Source organism: Ursus americanus, chromosome 24, assembly GCF_024610735.1.
Source record: "Ursus americanus isolate L20-20 chromosome 24, mUrsAme1.1.p, whole genome shotgun sequence".
Taxonomy (NCBI): Eukaryota; Metazoa; Chordata; class Mammalia; order Carnivora; family Ursidae; genus Ursus; species Ursus americanus.
Genome location: NC_142150.1, coordinates 8,932,016 through 8,947,958, shown reverse-complemented (window position 1 = coordinate 8,947,958; position 15,943 = coordinate 8,932,016). Strand labels below are relative to the sequence as shown.

At 48.6% G+C, this 15,943-nt stretch overlaps 1 protein-coding gene across 3 annotated transcripts in view; it reads right to left on the bottom strand.

The window, feature by feature from the left end:
* Positions 1-15,943, bottom strand: part of NAV2 (neuron navigator 2) — a 382,986-nt gene that overhangs the window by 107,087 nt on the left and 259,956 nt on the right. For all 3 annotated transcript variants that reach the window (XM_045808618.2, XM_087855343.1, XM_087855344.1), the window contains one exon: positions 12,924-13,046. In XM_045808618.2, the coding sequence (XP_045664574.1) occupies positions 12,924-13,046 (123 nt within the window). The remainder of the gene's footprint in view (positions 1-12,923; positions 13,047-15,943) is intronic.

Here is a 15,943-nt window from a genome sequence, read left to right as displayed (position 1 = left end):
GAAAGAGAGAGAGAAAGAAGGAAGCAGAGGGATTTGAGAGATCATTTGGAGGAACTATGCCCAAGACTTGCCAATGTATGTGATGGAAAAGGAGAGGGACCCTAAATTTTCATTAAGACTTATTAATCATCCTTAGGATAATGCTAATTAATTAAATATACAGCAGACATCTGCTACAGTATACATCAGGCTCTGCAAAGTCTGGGAATGCCAAGAAGAGTAAGATATTCTTCTGGTTCCTCTCTCTTAATTTAGCAGGGTAATCCACACTCCACGTACTGTATATATATTTTTGAAGATTTTATTTATTTATTTATTTGTTTGTTTGTTTGTTTGTTTATTTATTTATTTGATAGAGAGAGACAGCCAGCGAGAAAGGGAACACAGGTAGGGGGAGTGGGAGAGGAAGAAGCAGGCTCCTAGCAGAGAAGCCTGATGTGGGGCTCAATCCCAGAACACCGGGATCATGCCCTGAACCGAAGACGCTTAACGACTATGCCACCCAGGCGCCCCCACGTACTGTATATTTTTTAAGCAGGCTCTATGCCAAACGTGGGGCTCGAACTCACAACCCCAAGATCAAGAGTCGCATGCTCTACTGACTGAGCCTGCCAGGCGCCCCAAAGGAGACCACATTCCAAAGGCATGTTACATGTTACCACAGGTGAGGGGGAGACCCTGAATGGATGAGAGGCCCCCAGAGGACCCTGTCTGGGGTTATGGGAGGAAGGAATAGGGAAGGGAGGCTTTCCAGGGAAGGCTGGAGCCTATCTTAGGGCATGAGTGGAGGTTGCTTGGGTAGGAAGCCTTGGGGGGGGTGGGGAAGGGAAGGAGAGAGAGAAAGAGAGATGGGGAGGGGCAGAGAGAAAGGGAGAGAGAGAATCTTAAGGACTCTCCAAACCCAGCGCAGAGCCTGACACGGGGCTCAATCTCGCAACCCTGAGATCATGACCAAAGGTGAAATCAAGAGTCAGATGCTTAACCAACTGAGCCACCAGATACCCCCGGAGGTTATTCCTGATTATTCCAAGAGAGAGCCAGATTCTTGGACTAATCGTCATTGGTACACCCCCATACCCAGCCCCCTTTTAGAAAAACGCATCATGATGTCCTGGAGAGAATATTGGCTTTGAAGTCAGACAGACCCAGGTTGGATTTCAAGACTGCCTGTGTGCCCCTGGGCAAGTCACTTAGACCCACTGACCCAGACTCCTCATCTGTGAAATGGGGATAACTCCTGTCCTGTTGGGTCCTTTGGGACATTAAAGCAAACACAGAAACCATCTGAGAGAATACCTGGAACACAGTAGGTGCTCAATAAGTGGGAGCTGTGGCTGCTCATGAGACTCAGAGCACAGACCGCGAACTGCCAAGAGTCCTACGCAGCCTCCCAAGGAACCTTCACCCCGGGGCTCTTGTGAGCTGCTTCCACACTGACCGTGGAGAAACGGATCCCTTCCCACCACAGGAACTCCTATGGTACAAGGGAGAGGATGCCCGGAGTCCAGCCTCATCTGCCCCCACGGTACGCAGCCAGCCAAGCCGGCTCTGGCAGACTGGACGACACCCAAAGGGGCTCCTGTACTCGCTTCTAGCGCACCGAGCACCCCGTACAAGGCAACACAACAGACCCCTTCCAACCCAAACGGCCTGTGGTTCTGCCACACATCTTCCTCGGCTGCACGCTCATGGCTTACCCACAATGCACATCAAGACAGCCCCAAGCAGCGGCCCGGAGGACGGTTTTCTCAAGCCTCGTGTTGCCACTGGTAGGGCTGTGGATCCCTGTCCCCACATCCCAGGGTAAGCTGCAGGAGAGGTGGGGGTCTGAGCCCAACGAGCCATGCAACCACCTCATTTCCCTCAGCCCCCTTTCATCTCCGCCACATAACCTTGCAACATCCCTCAAAATGTCAGAGTCTCCCTTCAGATCTCATTTCAGGCAATTTTACAGTGCTGAGCATCACAGATTAATGAGGGAGATAAATCAAAGTGCACAGTGGCCGAGGGGAAACAAGAGGGCTGCGGCGGAGCAGACAAAGCCGGCCTCCTGTCCCCGCAGTACTGAGACACAGCCAAGCCACCGGGGTCTGAGGCGGAGGCCACTCCCGGGGGACGGCGGCTGAAGGCAGACCCTGAAGGCCCAGGTGCGATCAGTGGACAAAGGCAGCTCTGAAGACTCTGCTGGAGGTTCCGACACTGAAGTAGTTAAATGTTCTCCAGAGAAAATAATACACCCGCAGCTTCAGACGGCCCGCAAATCCTCCTAAGTAAGGGACAGAGTTCCCTCGGCAAGAGCAGAGCCTGGCCTGACGCTGAGCGGCACTCCGGGAGCTGTTCTCACTGAGCCTCCAGAGGGGAAATGAGACCTGGGAAAAATTCAAGGTCAGCCGTCCAGAAGCTGTCACCTTTGCAAGCACCTAGGGGTGCCAGGCACCGAGAAGATGCTCAGTCATTACTCAGGTAGCTCCAAGGGACATTCACCTTCCGGAGGGCTGGAAAGTGAGCCTTTGAACAGAGGAGGAGGCAAACACAATGACTGAAAGCAAAGGTTTTGTGCCCAGAGCGATCCAAATTCAAATCCGAACTTTGTCCCGTATAGCACTGTGCCTATGGCGCAGGAATGTCACCTTTTGGAGTCTGTTCCCTTGTATGTTAAACCCACAGTCTTCCTGTATGAACCCGCTGCAAGTGCTGTTGGGCTCTCCAGGACGCAGGCGTACCTTGCGAAGCCTGCCAACTGTATGAAAAATCACAGCCTAGGGGAGTCCCTCCAAGTCCCCGACACTGCGTGTTCCCAAGGCTGACTGCCCCCTCTCTGGAAGGCAGCTCCCACTCCTTGTGCTGATTTAGGGAACAATGTACATCCAAGTCTAATTAAATCCTAAGTCAAAACACCCACCCAAATAAATACAATTCACTACTTATCAGTCACTTAGGATTTTATCTCAACGAAAATAAGACTACAATCCCATAAGCTTTGACTCATAATATAATTTTGGTGAAGCCCCAAGTTAGAGCAAAATCCATTGCAATGTAGGACAGCAGAATTTCTCTAGAGCATCAGAAAGGTCCCCACGACTCTCATCGGCAGCTCTGCCCACCCTGTACTCCCCTCCGGAAGATTTCATTCCGGTCCTTTAACTTGGGGCGTTCCTCTGGACCCACCATCAGCAATAGCTACCCTCCTCTCCCCCTCCTCTAAGTGCGTGGCAGCTTAGATCAGGCTTAGCTCTGAAGTGCAGTGAAGACAGATGCCCTGAGGCCTTCTCTCCTCTGAAAGAGGTCTGCTAACAGAAACGGGGCCCTCTCAGTCCACTGGATCTGCACACACCAGAGGCCTTGGGCAAGAACCACACTCTTCATTGACGCTCCATGTTACGATGACACCTGTCATCTCGACTATCAGAGATGAAAAGTTCCTGGGGTTCCCACCTGTGTGGATAGGCAACCCTCACGAGTCATTTTGTTAACCCTGCCCTTCAAGTGACAAACACGAACAATGACTCACAGGAGCTTGGGGACCTTAGAATCAGCTGGTCTGTGTGCACGCAAAGACCCGGGGGTGGGGAGGAGAAGACTCCTGCCCAAGATGTTCAGCGGTGGCCGAGCCAGACCTAGGACAAGGTCTCCTAGTCCCCAGTGCACTCCTTCCCTTCCTGCACGGGCTCCAGTCATCATCATCACCAGAGACATCATGTGCTTTCATTAGAGTGGCTTTCTCAAGTTCATCCTTTCCAAACTCACACCGAGATGACCCTGTTCCCTAAAGCCTGGAGGACAGAGTGGTCAGTAGGCCACTAACAGTCTCCCTGGCTTCAGTTTCCTCTGGTGAAGGGAGAGGGCTGCTGGTGACTCTGAAAGTCTCCCTCCCCCCAGCTTTGCTCTGTAAGCTCTATTCAACGTGGACTGGCTTGGGAGAGGCGGCCTGGGGAAAACATGTTCACATGCAAGGTAACCTTGAATAAAAGTCCTGGGCGGGCACGGCCGCCCAGCGTGACCAGTCTAAAGTTTACACTGTAACCAGGGACACTTCACAGGCCAATGTGAGGGCTGCCTTATCCATGGGGCTTATTTAAATCAGCTCTTGCATTTCAGTAAGAGAAGTCAAGGCTAGGTTGCTCTTCAAAAATGACAAAGGACATTCAAGGAAACAAAAAGAAAATCTCAAACAGATGATGAGCTAAGTGGGCCTCTTTTGACACTTGGGTAATGTTTGCAAAGGATCTTCCAGTCATCACCAGCGGGAAAAGAAACCTCCAGCGTTTTACTACAGCAAGTTTAGGAAGACATGTAGCCCCCCAGAGACACCCCGGTCCTCCTTGCTCCCACACCACACGGGGAGAGTCTCTCTCTATGGCCCTCGGCACAGTGAGTTACGATGACTCATCCGGCTTCTCACCCCTCTATTTGACTGCAAGCTTCTTGAGAGCAGGGAGCACGGACGGTGTCCTACTCATCTTTGGATCCCCAGAGCCTGGTGCATAGTAGGTGCTAGTAAATATTAAATAATCATCAGCATTTTCCAACAGCTGTCACATATCAAAACACAGTCCAAATAATTAGTTGACACGCACCTGAGTACATGCTTCGGCAGCACATATACTGAGACTGGAAACGCAAATGACCGATAGCATTGGGTACCAAGCCTTCAGCAACTCAGTCATCACATTCCTCATCTCTCTGCTCGCTCTTCCCAGCCCAGAGGAGCTACTGAAGGCCATCAGTCCTACTGGCTGGCACAGTGCCTGCCAATGCATAGCTATAAATATGTGACATGATACGGAATTGCTTAAATAATGGGGAGGCGGTGGTATTAAGCTAGGGCTGTCACTGGCATGTAATAAGACAATGATAGTCACTAGTACAGTTCACCATATATTTTTTATTCTCATAAGCACGTGGTAGAATTCTACTTCTAGTCCCCTTTGAATTCAAGCGCAGCCATGTGACATCCTTTGGCCAACAACGAATCAGTGGAAGTTATGTGGGCCATTTCTGGGCAGAAGCTTTAAGAGACAGTGTGTGGTTCACCACACTCTCCTTCTCCTTGCCATGGTTTGCCAGTGCTTTTAAATGGCCAGCGCTCTGGCACCCTGGGTCCTAGAGTGACAGTGATATACAACATAGACTCCTACTGAGCTGTGGTGGCCAGACAGTGAGGGTAGGTATTTTGGAGTTGTTTGTCACACAGTATAAATGGTCCTATGCTACTGATGCAAAGACTTGCCCAGGTGCCTGGATTAAAACATACGATGCCGTGTTCTGGTGTAGGGCACAGACGTAGTCAGATTATGACCTGGAGTTGGGGGCCCAAGCTTTGGGTTGCTCAGGCTGTAAGCACTGAAAAAGGTGCCACATTTTGGCTTTTCTCTTTGACCTCCCATCCTTGCTTTCATATTGCTACATGTCTTCTCATACTTGGAACCAAATTACCTATAAACAACTACTGAAAATGCACCAGTTTTGGGGGAGTAGCCATGTGCCCCACCCCAACACACACACACACACACACACACACACACACACACACACACGCACAGAGTCAGCTGTACTGTAGTGTAACCTGGAACACAGTTACAAAGCTGGGCAACACTGGGGAGTAGACGATTCTTATAGGGCCACTATCCTGCCTTTTTTTCAAGTGAAAACGCCGCATGCATGTGAAACGATACTCCACAGACCATTCATTCTCTTCTCTGCACAGCCCCTCTGGGAGAATTCCTTTGTGGCTTAAAGTACAGATGGTTTGCTTCCTGTCAGCACCACCCTCCTGCCCAGCACAGGTGGCCCCCTGCCCACCCACTCCACAAGCAGCAGCTCTTACTTAAAAAGGAAGCCAGTGGTACCAGCAGCAAAGAGGCCTTTGGGAAAAGCCAATGCAGTAATTACTACCCTGTTACCACGGAAATAGAGATTTGCCTCTAAGGCTCCTTTTATGAGCTTTAAGATGAATGGAACTCTCACTCTTTCCAACTTTGTCTCCCTTTGCTGTCCACAAGCAGGAGAGAAGGGGGAGAGGGACGAAAGGGAACCGCAGTGAGGATCATGGATGCTGGGTGCTGTGCTAGAGGCGTCTTCTAGCCCCAGAAAGAGGAGTGTAAGCCTTGAATGCAGAACTAAGAAAATGTCCAGGGGCACTAGTAGGTATAATAGGCAGTCAAAAGGGGAAGGCAAGGACAATGAGAGAGGGAAGATGGGAGACAGAGAAAGAGATGGAGGAGAGGGAGAGATCAGCTGGTCAACCCAAGCGAGGAAAGATAAAGGCAGAATAGTCTGGGCAAAGTCAGAAGGGAGGGGGAAAGCAAGACAAAGCTCATTTCACTTAGGAAATTTTCACTGTAGGACGCTCAGTGCTGAACTACCATTAAATGTGCAACCACACAGGACTCTATGGTAAGTTTATCTGTATTCTCAGTTCTCTCCCTCTTCAACATGTCATATTGTAACTTACCTCCCTGCCCCCCACGGTCCTAATGCTTCATTGCTTTAATTCACGATTGTTCTTCTAGTATATGTGGTTACTCTATGTTGTTAGGGAAAGAAGAGAGCTTAATTACTAGTTAATTAATTAATACAAAGAAAAGAGAGGGGTGCCTGGGTGGCTTAGTCGGTTAAGCGTCCGACTGTTGGTTTCGGCTCAGGTCATGATCTTGGGGTCATGGGACTGAGCCCCTCATCAGTCTCCGTCTCAGTGTGAAATCTGCTTGGGTTTCTCACTCTCCATCTCCATCTGTTCCTCCCTCCACTCACACTCTAAATAAATAAATAAAATCTAAAGATTTTATTTATTCATTTGAGAGAAAGAGACAGAGAGAGAACGAGTAAGGGGAGGAGCAGAGGGAGAGGGACAAACAGACTTGACTCCCCATTCAGCAGAGAAACTGATGCAGGGCTCAATCCTAGGACCCTGAGATCGTGACCTGAGCCAAATTCAGAAGCTTAACTGACTGAGCCACCCAGGTGCCCCATCCCCCTTTCCCTCTTAATGAAAATTGTTTTGCACTATTCCCCAAGATTCTAGTGCTTGCATTTTTATTTTATTTTATTTTTTAAGATTTATTTATTTGAGAGACACAAAGAGAAAGAGTAGGGTTGGGGGTGGGGGAGGAGCAGAGGGAAAGGGAGAGAAGCAGACTCCCCGCTGACCCCAGAGCCCAACTCCGGTCTCTATCTCAGGACCCTCAGATCATGACCTGAGCTGAAATCAAGAGTTGGATGCTCAAGGGGGCACCTGGGGCTCAGTCGGTTAAGCATCTGTCTTCAGCTCAGGTCGTGATCCCAGGGTCCTGGGATTGAGCCCTGCGTTGGGCTCCCTGCTAGCAGAGAGCCTGGTTCTCCCCTCTCCCTCTGCCTGCCACTCCCCTGCTTGTGCTCTCTGTCTGTGTCAAATAAATAAATACAATCTTTCCAAAAAAAAAGAGTCAGACGCCCAACCCACTGAGCCACCAGGTGCCCTGTGTGCTTGCATTTTTAGTGACTAGGGGACATTTAAAGAGAGGACACCAGGATAAGGGCCTGGAGCCAGGGAACCGGAAGAATCTCTGCATCGAGGACTCCCTCAAGAGGCAGTTACATGAGCTGGTTAGAGCATCTGGGAGGGTCTGGGGGGCCTGGGTTTCAATTCCAGCTTGACACCTGCCAGGAGTGTATGTAACCTGCAGCACGTTCTGGCCTGACCCTCTCAGGGCACCGCTGCTGTGTCTATGAAACCAGGATGCTACCTCCTCTCAAAAAGGTCAGGGTTAGGAGGAAACGACATCCTGTCTGTAAGGGGTTCGGCACGGTTCCGTCAGGAAATGGTGACTGTTTTTATTATCTCCTGGTCTGTATTAGTTGTCTATTGCCGCTGTAACAAATTATTATAAACATGGTAGCAAAAGCAACACAAATGGCCTATCAGTTCTGTGAGGCAGAAATCCAAACTGAGTCTCACGGGCTGAAAGCACAGGTGTGTGCAGGGCCGCACGCACTCCGGGGGCTCTAGGGGAGCGGCGGTTCCGGTGCCTTTTCCCCTTTGCAGAGGCCACACGGGCGCCCTCGAGCTGTGGCCCCTCCCTCCGTCTTCAGAGCCAGTAGGGCAAGTGGAGTCCTTACAGCTCATGGCGCTGCCTCCTCTCCCGCCCACCTCTTCTGCTCTCAAGAACCTGGTAATCACACGGGCCCACCAGGATCATCCAGGCTAATCTCTCTATCTAAACACCGGCTGATAAGCAACTGTAAATCCTGGCCACGTGGTGTAACATCGCCACGGGTTCTGGGGATTAGGCTGTGGCCACTGTGGGGCCCTCACCCTGTCTACCAGGGGCTTGGAAGGAGGGCCAGGGAGTGGTTCCCATTTCTGCTTCCTCTCACCTGCAATGCCCAGCAGGGGCTGTGTCTGGGAAACAGCTGGGTTGGGGACCTACTACCTGGTAAGGGCTCCCACCAATTTCATCTGCAGGCTGGGGACCTCTGGCCTGATTCAGCTCCTCTCTGCAGGTCAGGCCTGACTCGGTGAATACACAGCTCGCTGCCAGCAGGCCGCCTTGTTCCACACACGTCACAGAGCCCAGCGGTGCCCTGGGCTCTTGGACATCTTGTGACATTCCCGGTGAGGAGGAGGCCCGGGCTTGGCAGGCTGGTGAAATACCAGGTTGCATAGTTACATCCTCACACCGTGGGACTCTCCAACTAAGCTGAAACTGGGACAGCTCCCGGCACCAGGGTTGGGGCCCCGACCACAGGCGGTAAAGCTTGTATGGTGACTCTGAATCCTCGTTTTCAAAGTGCAACCTCAATACCTAAAACATTCAGAGCTTGGAGGGCAATGAAAACCCTGTAACAAGAAGGAACAGAAACAGTTTCTTTTTCCTGCTTGGTTTCTTGGCATGACATCAGAGGCCAACTGTCATTTGGTTCAAGTCTCAGGCTGATGTTTTCCCCGCACAGCATTCGCGCTGTGCTATTTTTATTACCACTTCAGTTAATAAGAGCCACTGGAGGTCAATAAATATTCTATGGTGTAGAAGAAAGTAACCGGGTCATTCCAAAGCCGTCCTCCCGACCTACATGTGCACAAGGGGCCTGATTTCTATCCTTGTGCCCTCAGTGACACTTGCATGAGCGGGGACACCATTTAGAAGCAGCCTTGAACTGCATGTCGGTGATGTCAGGGAGGGCCCCGAGCAGCGCGGTGAGGCTGTGGAGGGACACAGAGAGCTTCTTGGGAATGGAAGCTTTCCCAGAGCTGAGCTTTACGCGTGTAAAGCTCTCAGCTCTTGGGAGTTCAAGAACTTTTGATGGGTCCTGAGGGGACAGCATGCAGGAACTGGCTGGAGTTCAGCAAAATATCTGACGGTCTACGAGGCCAGCCTCCTGGCCCCGGGGCCTCTCTCTCCTTCCTCCCAGGCTGCCCGCTCAGGGCCCTCCGTGCTGAATCTCTCTGCATTTGCCTGTTATCTGGGGCCAGTGACTTGGAACAAGTCACCTCCATTTGTCCCTTTTGATCCTGGCCCCTCAGCCGGCTGGCTCTAGTTTGCTGGAAGGGGCCACCGATGACACTCCGGTAAAAACTGGAGCCCAAGGTGGCAGCCCCGAAGAGTGACAGGAGATCAAGGGCAGACTTGGCATTGTGGGTTTGCTATCATCCTTTCTTCCTTCTCAGATGCCGGCTGGTGACACACAGGACTCACACACCGGCGTGGTCCCTATCTCCCAGGCTCCAAGGTACATATTCTTTTTTTTTTTTTTTTTTAAAGTAATTTTATTTTATTTTTTTTTATTTTTATTTATTTTTTATTTTTATTTTTTTTAAAGATTTTATTTATTTATTTGACAGAGATAGAGACAGCCAGCGAGAGAGGGAACACAAGCAGGGGGAGTGGGAGAGGAAGAAGCAGGCTCATAGCAGAGGAGCCTGATGTGGGGCTCGATCCCAGAATGCCAGGATCACGCCCTGAGCCAAAGGCAGACGCTTAACCGCTGTGCCACCCAGGCGCCCCCAAGGTACATATTCTTATCAGTTCCTTTTAATAGTGCTGGAGACACCCCAGCCACATCCTGCTGCAAACAGCCACGGTTTGTAGGTCAGCGTCCTGCTGGGCCTTCCCCTGGAAGAGCTGTAGCTGCCGAGCTGCACGGCTGAGGTTAATGATTTTCCTGTGGGCACGGTGAGGCGATCTGCCCTTCTTATGTTCCTCTTCTCCGGGCTGACATCTCACCAGGCCTCATCCCTCAGTACTTTTCCTATTTCCCTCGTAACACTCATGTAGCCTGCGGCCTGTGTGTGAACCTTAAGGACTGGGCTGTCTTTTTATAAAGAGCTTCCTGGAAATATCTCAGCTCTGGGACCTTCTTTTTTCAGCTTAAAAGGAAAGAATTCTGGAAAGGTGCTGCATTTTTTTTGGGGGGGGGTTGGTATTTTTTTCACTTGTCGAATTTAAATAATTTAAAGAACATATTTCTCATTATAGGGACAAGAATAGGATTACCTTGTCTGCAGCCATTTGCATACTACCTTTAAAAAAAAACCCTGCACGCCATCTGTGATATTCTTCTTTGATATTTCACATTAAATTGTCTCATGCCAACACTATTCTTTGCCAGAAAACAATATTTGCAAAATCTTGGGTTTGATGTACTAATTATACATTTTTTAAATATTACAATTAAAATGTAAAAGAAATATTTCCCTATCTATTATCTATAATTATTTCCTGTACCACTAATGTTAGCCTCCCACTTTGGGAAATACGCATGTAGGGTATAGTTTTTGGAAGAGATTTGCATGAAGAACTTCCTAGCAATAAATCTACTACTATTTCAACTTAACCAGAGATGAAGCATTTCTATGGTCTCCTTACAATAACTTTAGAGATGAATGGAATTAAAGATATTCTAGAAAAATGTAAAATCTATCTCACTGCCTACAGGTCAAAACTTATATGAAATAGGAGAATTATAAGCATTACTAAATCCTACTTAAAAAAAAAAAGCCACCTGAATTCTATCTTTAAAAGCTGGTCAGTTATCCTTTCGGTCTTAAATGATCCCATCTGAGCATTCCAGTCTGGGGAGAACCAGAAGACATTGTTGTCCAGTTGGTCCCATCAAAGAGGCTGAGCTGGACAACATAACAAACGCTATCCATCTTTCCAGCCCCCACCTCCAAAAGCAGGAATAAGCCCAGCTGTGATCTATAATAATTCCATTAACCCTGCAACGAAGCATTAAATTAAACTGCCTAGCACAGATTCTTCTTTTGCTACGAGGGAAAATGTACCTTGTAAAGCCTGAATTACATGCTAATAGATTTACTAACCGGCCACATGTTTACAGGAGAATACAAAGAAGTAAAATAACCAGGCAAATTGTGACATCTCCAGTGGGGGTGTTACAACAACAGACTTTCTCCCTGATAATATTTCCTCCAAAGAGTTTAGTTATAGAGCGTTTCAGCCTTAGAAAGAGCAGTTCTCCAGGGCCCCTGGGTGGCTCAGCTGCTCAAGTGTCTGTCTCTCAAGTCATGATTTCAGGGTTGCTGGATCGAGCCCCGTGTGGGGCTCTGTGAGGGGCGTGGAGCCTGCTTGAGATTCTCTCTCTCCCTTTCCCTCTGCCCCTCCCCACACTCCCTCTCTAAAAGATAAATAAATAAAAAAAGAGCAGTATTAAAAAAAAAAAGCAGTTCTTAAGTGGTTCACCTTTCTAGGGAATTCTCAAACCAATACTTTTAAACAAATTAATTACGAGAAGAAAGCTGACTTGAGCTGGCACGGTGGTGAAGAGCCTTTGTCATCTCTGGCATAAATCACCACCCTGGACACTGGGGGACTCTGAGAAGGGCATATTCAAGTTCATGGCAGAGCCTGGGCCAGATCCCAAGTTTCTGACAACTGATTCAGTGTTCAGACCAGCACAGCGTTCTCAGCCTTCCCAGAGAGAAGATGAAGATTTCTCTGGAGCAAATTCCATTCCTGGGGGGAACTTCAACATGTCCTAGTTCACTTAAGCCAGAGACCCACAGACATCACTTAGCTCTTTGTAAAAAGTACATCCAGCTAAGAGAACAGCAAGAAGCTGGGTTTGTGCTGCAAATATGTGGTTTTCTGGCACCTGAGGATTAGCGCCCAAAAATGTATGGTGACTTCAAGCACACACATCTAAATTCCATGTTCTGTCTCATCAGCACACGTGGGGAGAGAGGTCAAGTATGCCAGCACAATCCTTCAACGGCCACATCAGTAAAGGGTATGAAATCTAGAAATACAGCACATCAGAGCAGGAAGGGATCTCGGAAATCATATAGTCCGAACCCCTTCTTTAATAGATCTGTTTGTGCCAGAGTAAGGATTACCAAATAGCCCTCTATACTGCAATGTTCTCTGAAGCTCTTTTCATCTCTGACGGTGGCTGCAACGAGGACCGGTCCGGTGCTATAATGTCAGCTCCTCAGCACATGGCGTATGGACTATATCCTTAAGCCTATTGCCAGGCCACAGGAGACCCACAGTGAAGCTTCCTCAGCCAAGGCCAGGAGCGCTCCCTTGTGCACACAGGCCTTCTGTGCATGCCAGGGACTGTGTCCCAAGCTACCGTACCTAGAAAGCTGGCTAACAGAGGAAGTAAAGCAGATCCCTGGGGCCTGGGGCATCGACAAAGACGGAGTAGCAACCGTCAAAACAACCATCCAAACTCCCAAGCCTGAACTCCCTCTTTTCTCGCTGTCAGAAGCACCACCCTAACCAGAAGCAGGACTCGAGGACCCTCTAGCAGCGTTCTACTGGCTGCTGTGCCAGCTCCTGACCACAGAAACCACTTCAAAGCCTCCCAACCCCTGCGTGGGTCACAGCAGTGCCCGTCTGCTCTCCATATCACACCCTCACCTCTCAGGCCGCTCTGCAATGATCTCTGCACCTGGTCAGTCCCAAGTGGAGCAAACTTACCTGTCAGCATCACCAAGGCCCAGGGAGGTATTTCTTTGCAGGGTCTCCCGCACCACAGCCATCCCATCGGGGAGCCGGTTCAGGCGACGAGTGTAGAGGCCAAGTCCACCATCGGTCATGTACCTTCAACAGGAGCAGAGGATGATGCAAATATATGGTCAAGAGCAATTCCTGTACAGTCTTGCTGTTCACATCCAGAAGCCCTGCATGGCCATCCGGTGCTCGAAGGGAGAACAAACTGAGGCTTTCCTGAGGCTCTGTCATTCATCGCAGCCCAGGGATAACTCAGCTGTTGATTCAACCCAAAGGATCACCCCACTTGCTAGCAAAAATAGAACTTGGCTTAATTAACCCAAACTCACAGGAATCCATGAAGCAGAAGGGAACTAGTGAATAACATTAACCGTCAGATGTATTCATGACATTCGTTTTAATTTGGCAATTATACAAGCAGGTGTTTTACCTAAGTAACGGGAGTGGAACTGACAATCATTAGCAAATCATAGGGAAAAAAATATGACAGAACAGAGCAATGGAGAAAGTAGGCAAGCTTTTAAAAGAGGTGGAGGTTGCCTGGGTGGCTCAGACGGTTAAGCATCTGCCTTCGGCTCGGGGCATGATCTCCAGGTCCTGAGATCGAGTCCCGTATGAGGCTCCCAGCTCAGCTGGAAGTCTGCTTCTCTGCCTCTTCCCCTGCTTGTGCTCTCTCTCTCTCAAATGAATAAATAAAATCTAAATAAATAAATAAAAGAGGTGGAAAGAAAAGACAGAGGACAGACGCGCCACCTTTGTTATCACGGGCAGGTTGCTCATCTGGGTCCTGGGTCTTTCATCTGAACTATGGGAATATCACAGTCTTCCCGCATCCCCAGGGCAGGCATGAGAATTAGCCAGATAAGGCATATGAAGGTGCTCTGCAATTTGCGTGAGACCACACACATGGAAGACATTAGTAGGGGTGTCATTATCTTGAAGTATCTACAATGGTGAATTTCACCTTTGATAGTGATGTCTTAAGAGAGTTGTCACAAAACTCTCCAACAACACTCAGACTAATTTACTCTTCTAGATTTCTTGGTGAGTCCACAAAGCTATCTTCCGATGGAGTCAGTGTTGTCAGGGGAGGTGGTACGCCTGGCGCTTCTTCTGTATCGATTGTCATCCGCTACCCAGACCAGTTCCTGAGAACACAGCCACCTCCGGTAGGAGGTAGTCCGGTACAAAGCAGCCTTACCTCATCTACCCTGCCTCCTTCCCAACATCCCATAAGGGAGACTGCTTGTGCGATCACCCCCACCTTCAGAGAGGACAGGAAGGCAAGACAAAAGTCGGGCAGAGCAAGAAACCAAACTTGGTCCCTTGAATTCCCACACAGGCCGCATGAGATGGACCTGCAAGGTGTCTAAAAATACAGGTGTCTCGCCTTTCAAGTGAAATGACATTTATTAAGAAGACCCATGAGTGGTGATTTTCCTGAAAAAGTCAGCTGAGCTACATCACGCAGAGAGTTTCACTGCATTTAGTATTTTAGCTTCGGAGTATATGAAGGAGATCCTGGGGGTGGTCAATTCTGCATTTTCTTCTACTTCAAGTTTGGGTCCTTTCTGGGGTATATTCTTAGGAAAATGGAATTACAGGCTGCTCTGGAGGTTGCCCATGACCAGTAATTTTGAGTTAGGGGCAGAGAAGACAGTTCTCACGGTGCATCTGGGGTGAGAAGTTTCCATATGCATCAAGAGAATTCTCCCCTCGGGCAGCTTCTAGGACACCACGTCTAAATGGTACTTCTCTGATGTCCCCTCCCACCCCTCCTTTATGACATTAAGGATCGCAGGCAATGCAGCGCCAATGGGATGTAAAGTCTGTTGGAGTAGTCAAGCCAATTGCTGGTGGTTGTGCCAACAAAATGAGAACAGATTAGACTGAATTTTTCTCTCAACTGTGTCATTTGAAAAACAAAACAAAAACACTCTGCAACTATACAAAAAACCACGGCACTATACACTTTAAAAAGGGTGAATTTTATGAATGGTTTCTCAATAAAACAAAACCAGAAAAGATAGGGATTACAGCTATAGTTTAATAATTATTTGTATAATTACCTTTTAGTGCTTATCTCCTACATTGTACAGTAAGTTCCTTGAGGACAGGGATTATTCTTACTCCACTGACATTCATATCCCATGTGTCTAACCCATACTAAGAGCTCGTGACAAATTGTTTCTGTTGCATGAAGACCAAAGACACAGCCATAGGATGGGGTTTAGCAAAAACTTTTTGGGAGGACACCAATTACAGGTTTGCTTTCCTCTTTTTATTTTATTTTATTTTTTAAAGATTTTATGTTTTAAGTAATCGCTACACCCAACATGGGGGGGCTCAAACTCACAACGCCAAGATAAAGAGTCGTGTGCTTCACCAAATGAGCCAGCCAGGTGCCCTTTCCTCTTAAAAAAAAAATTCTTTTTTTCTTTTGAAAGTTTATAATTTTTTTTAGTAATCTCTACCCTCAGCGTGGGGCTCGAACTCACAACCCTGAGATCAAGAGTTGCATGTGCCACTGACTGAGCCAGCCAGGCGCCCCACGTTTTCCTTCTTCTTAAATGTCAGCAAACATGACATCTAAGATAGATGGAAAGGCAAAGTCTGAACTGCCGGTCTCCCCATCCATCTGTCCATCCCCCCACTCACCCATTCAGTGTGACCCAGGGTCCAGTGGTGGGTTCCATGTATACACTCCATTGCCAGCACGAGGAGAGATAAAACCCACCTACTTCAAAATGCAGTAACTTTGCCAGAGGCTAGATTTTCTAGATCAGATGTCCTTTCAAGGAGAATTCAGGGGAAGCGCTCCAAAACGCAGTCTGCTGCACCAGTAAGGGAGACAGTGAATTTTGGTTTTAACAAAGCCCACCCAGCCATAGAGACGAAAACTTTTCAACCGCAGGGATCTTGTCAAAGGACAAACATACTCATTTCAGCATTCATTTCGCTGCTGGGCTTTTATTGCTGGTGAAACA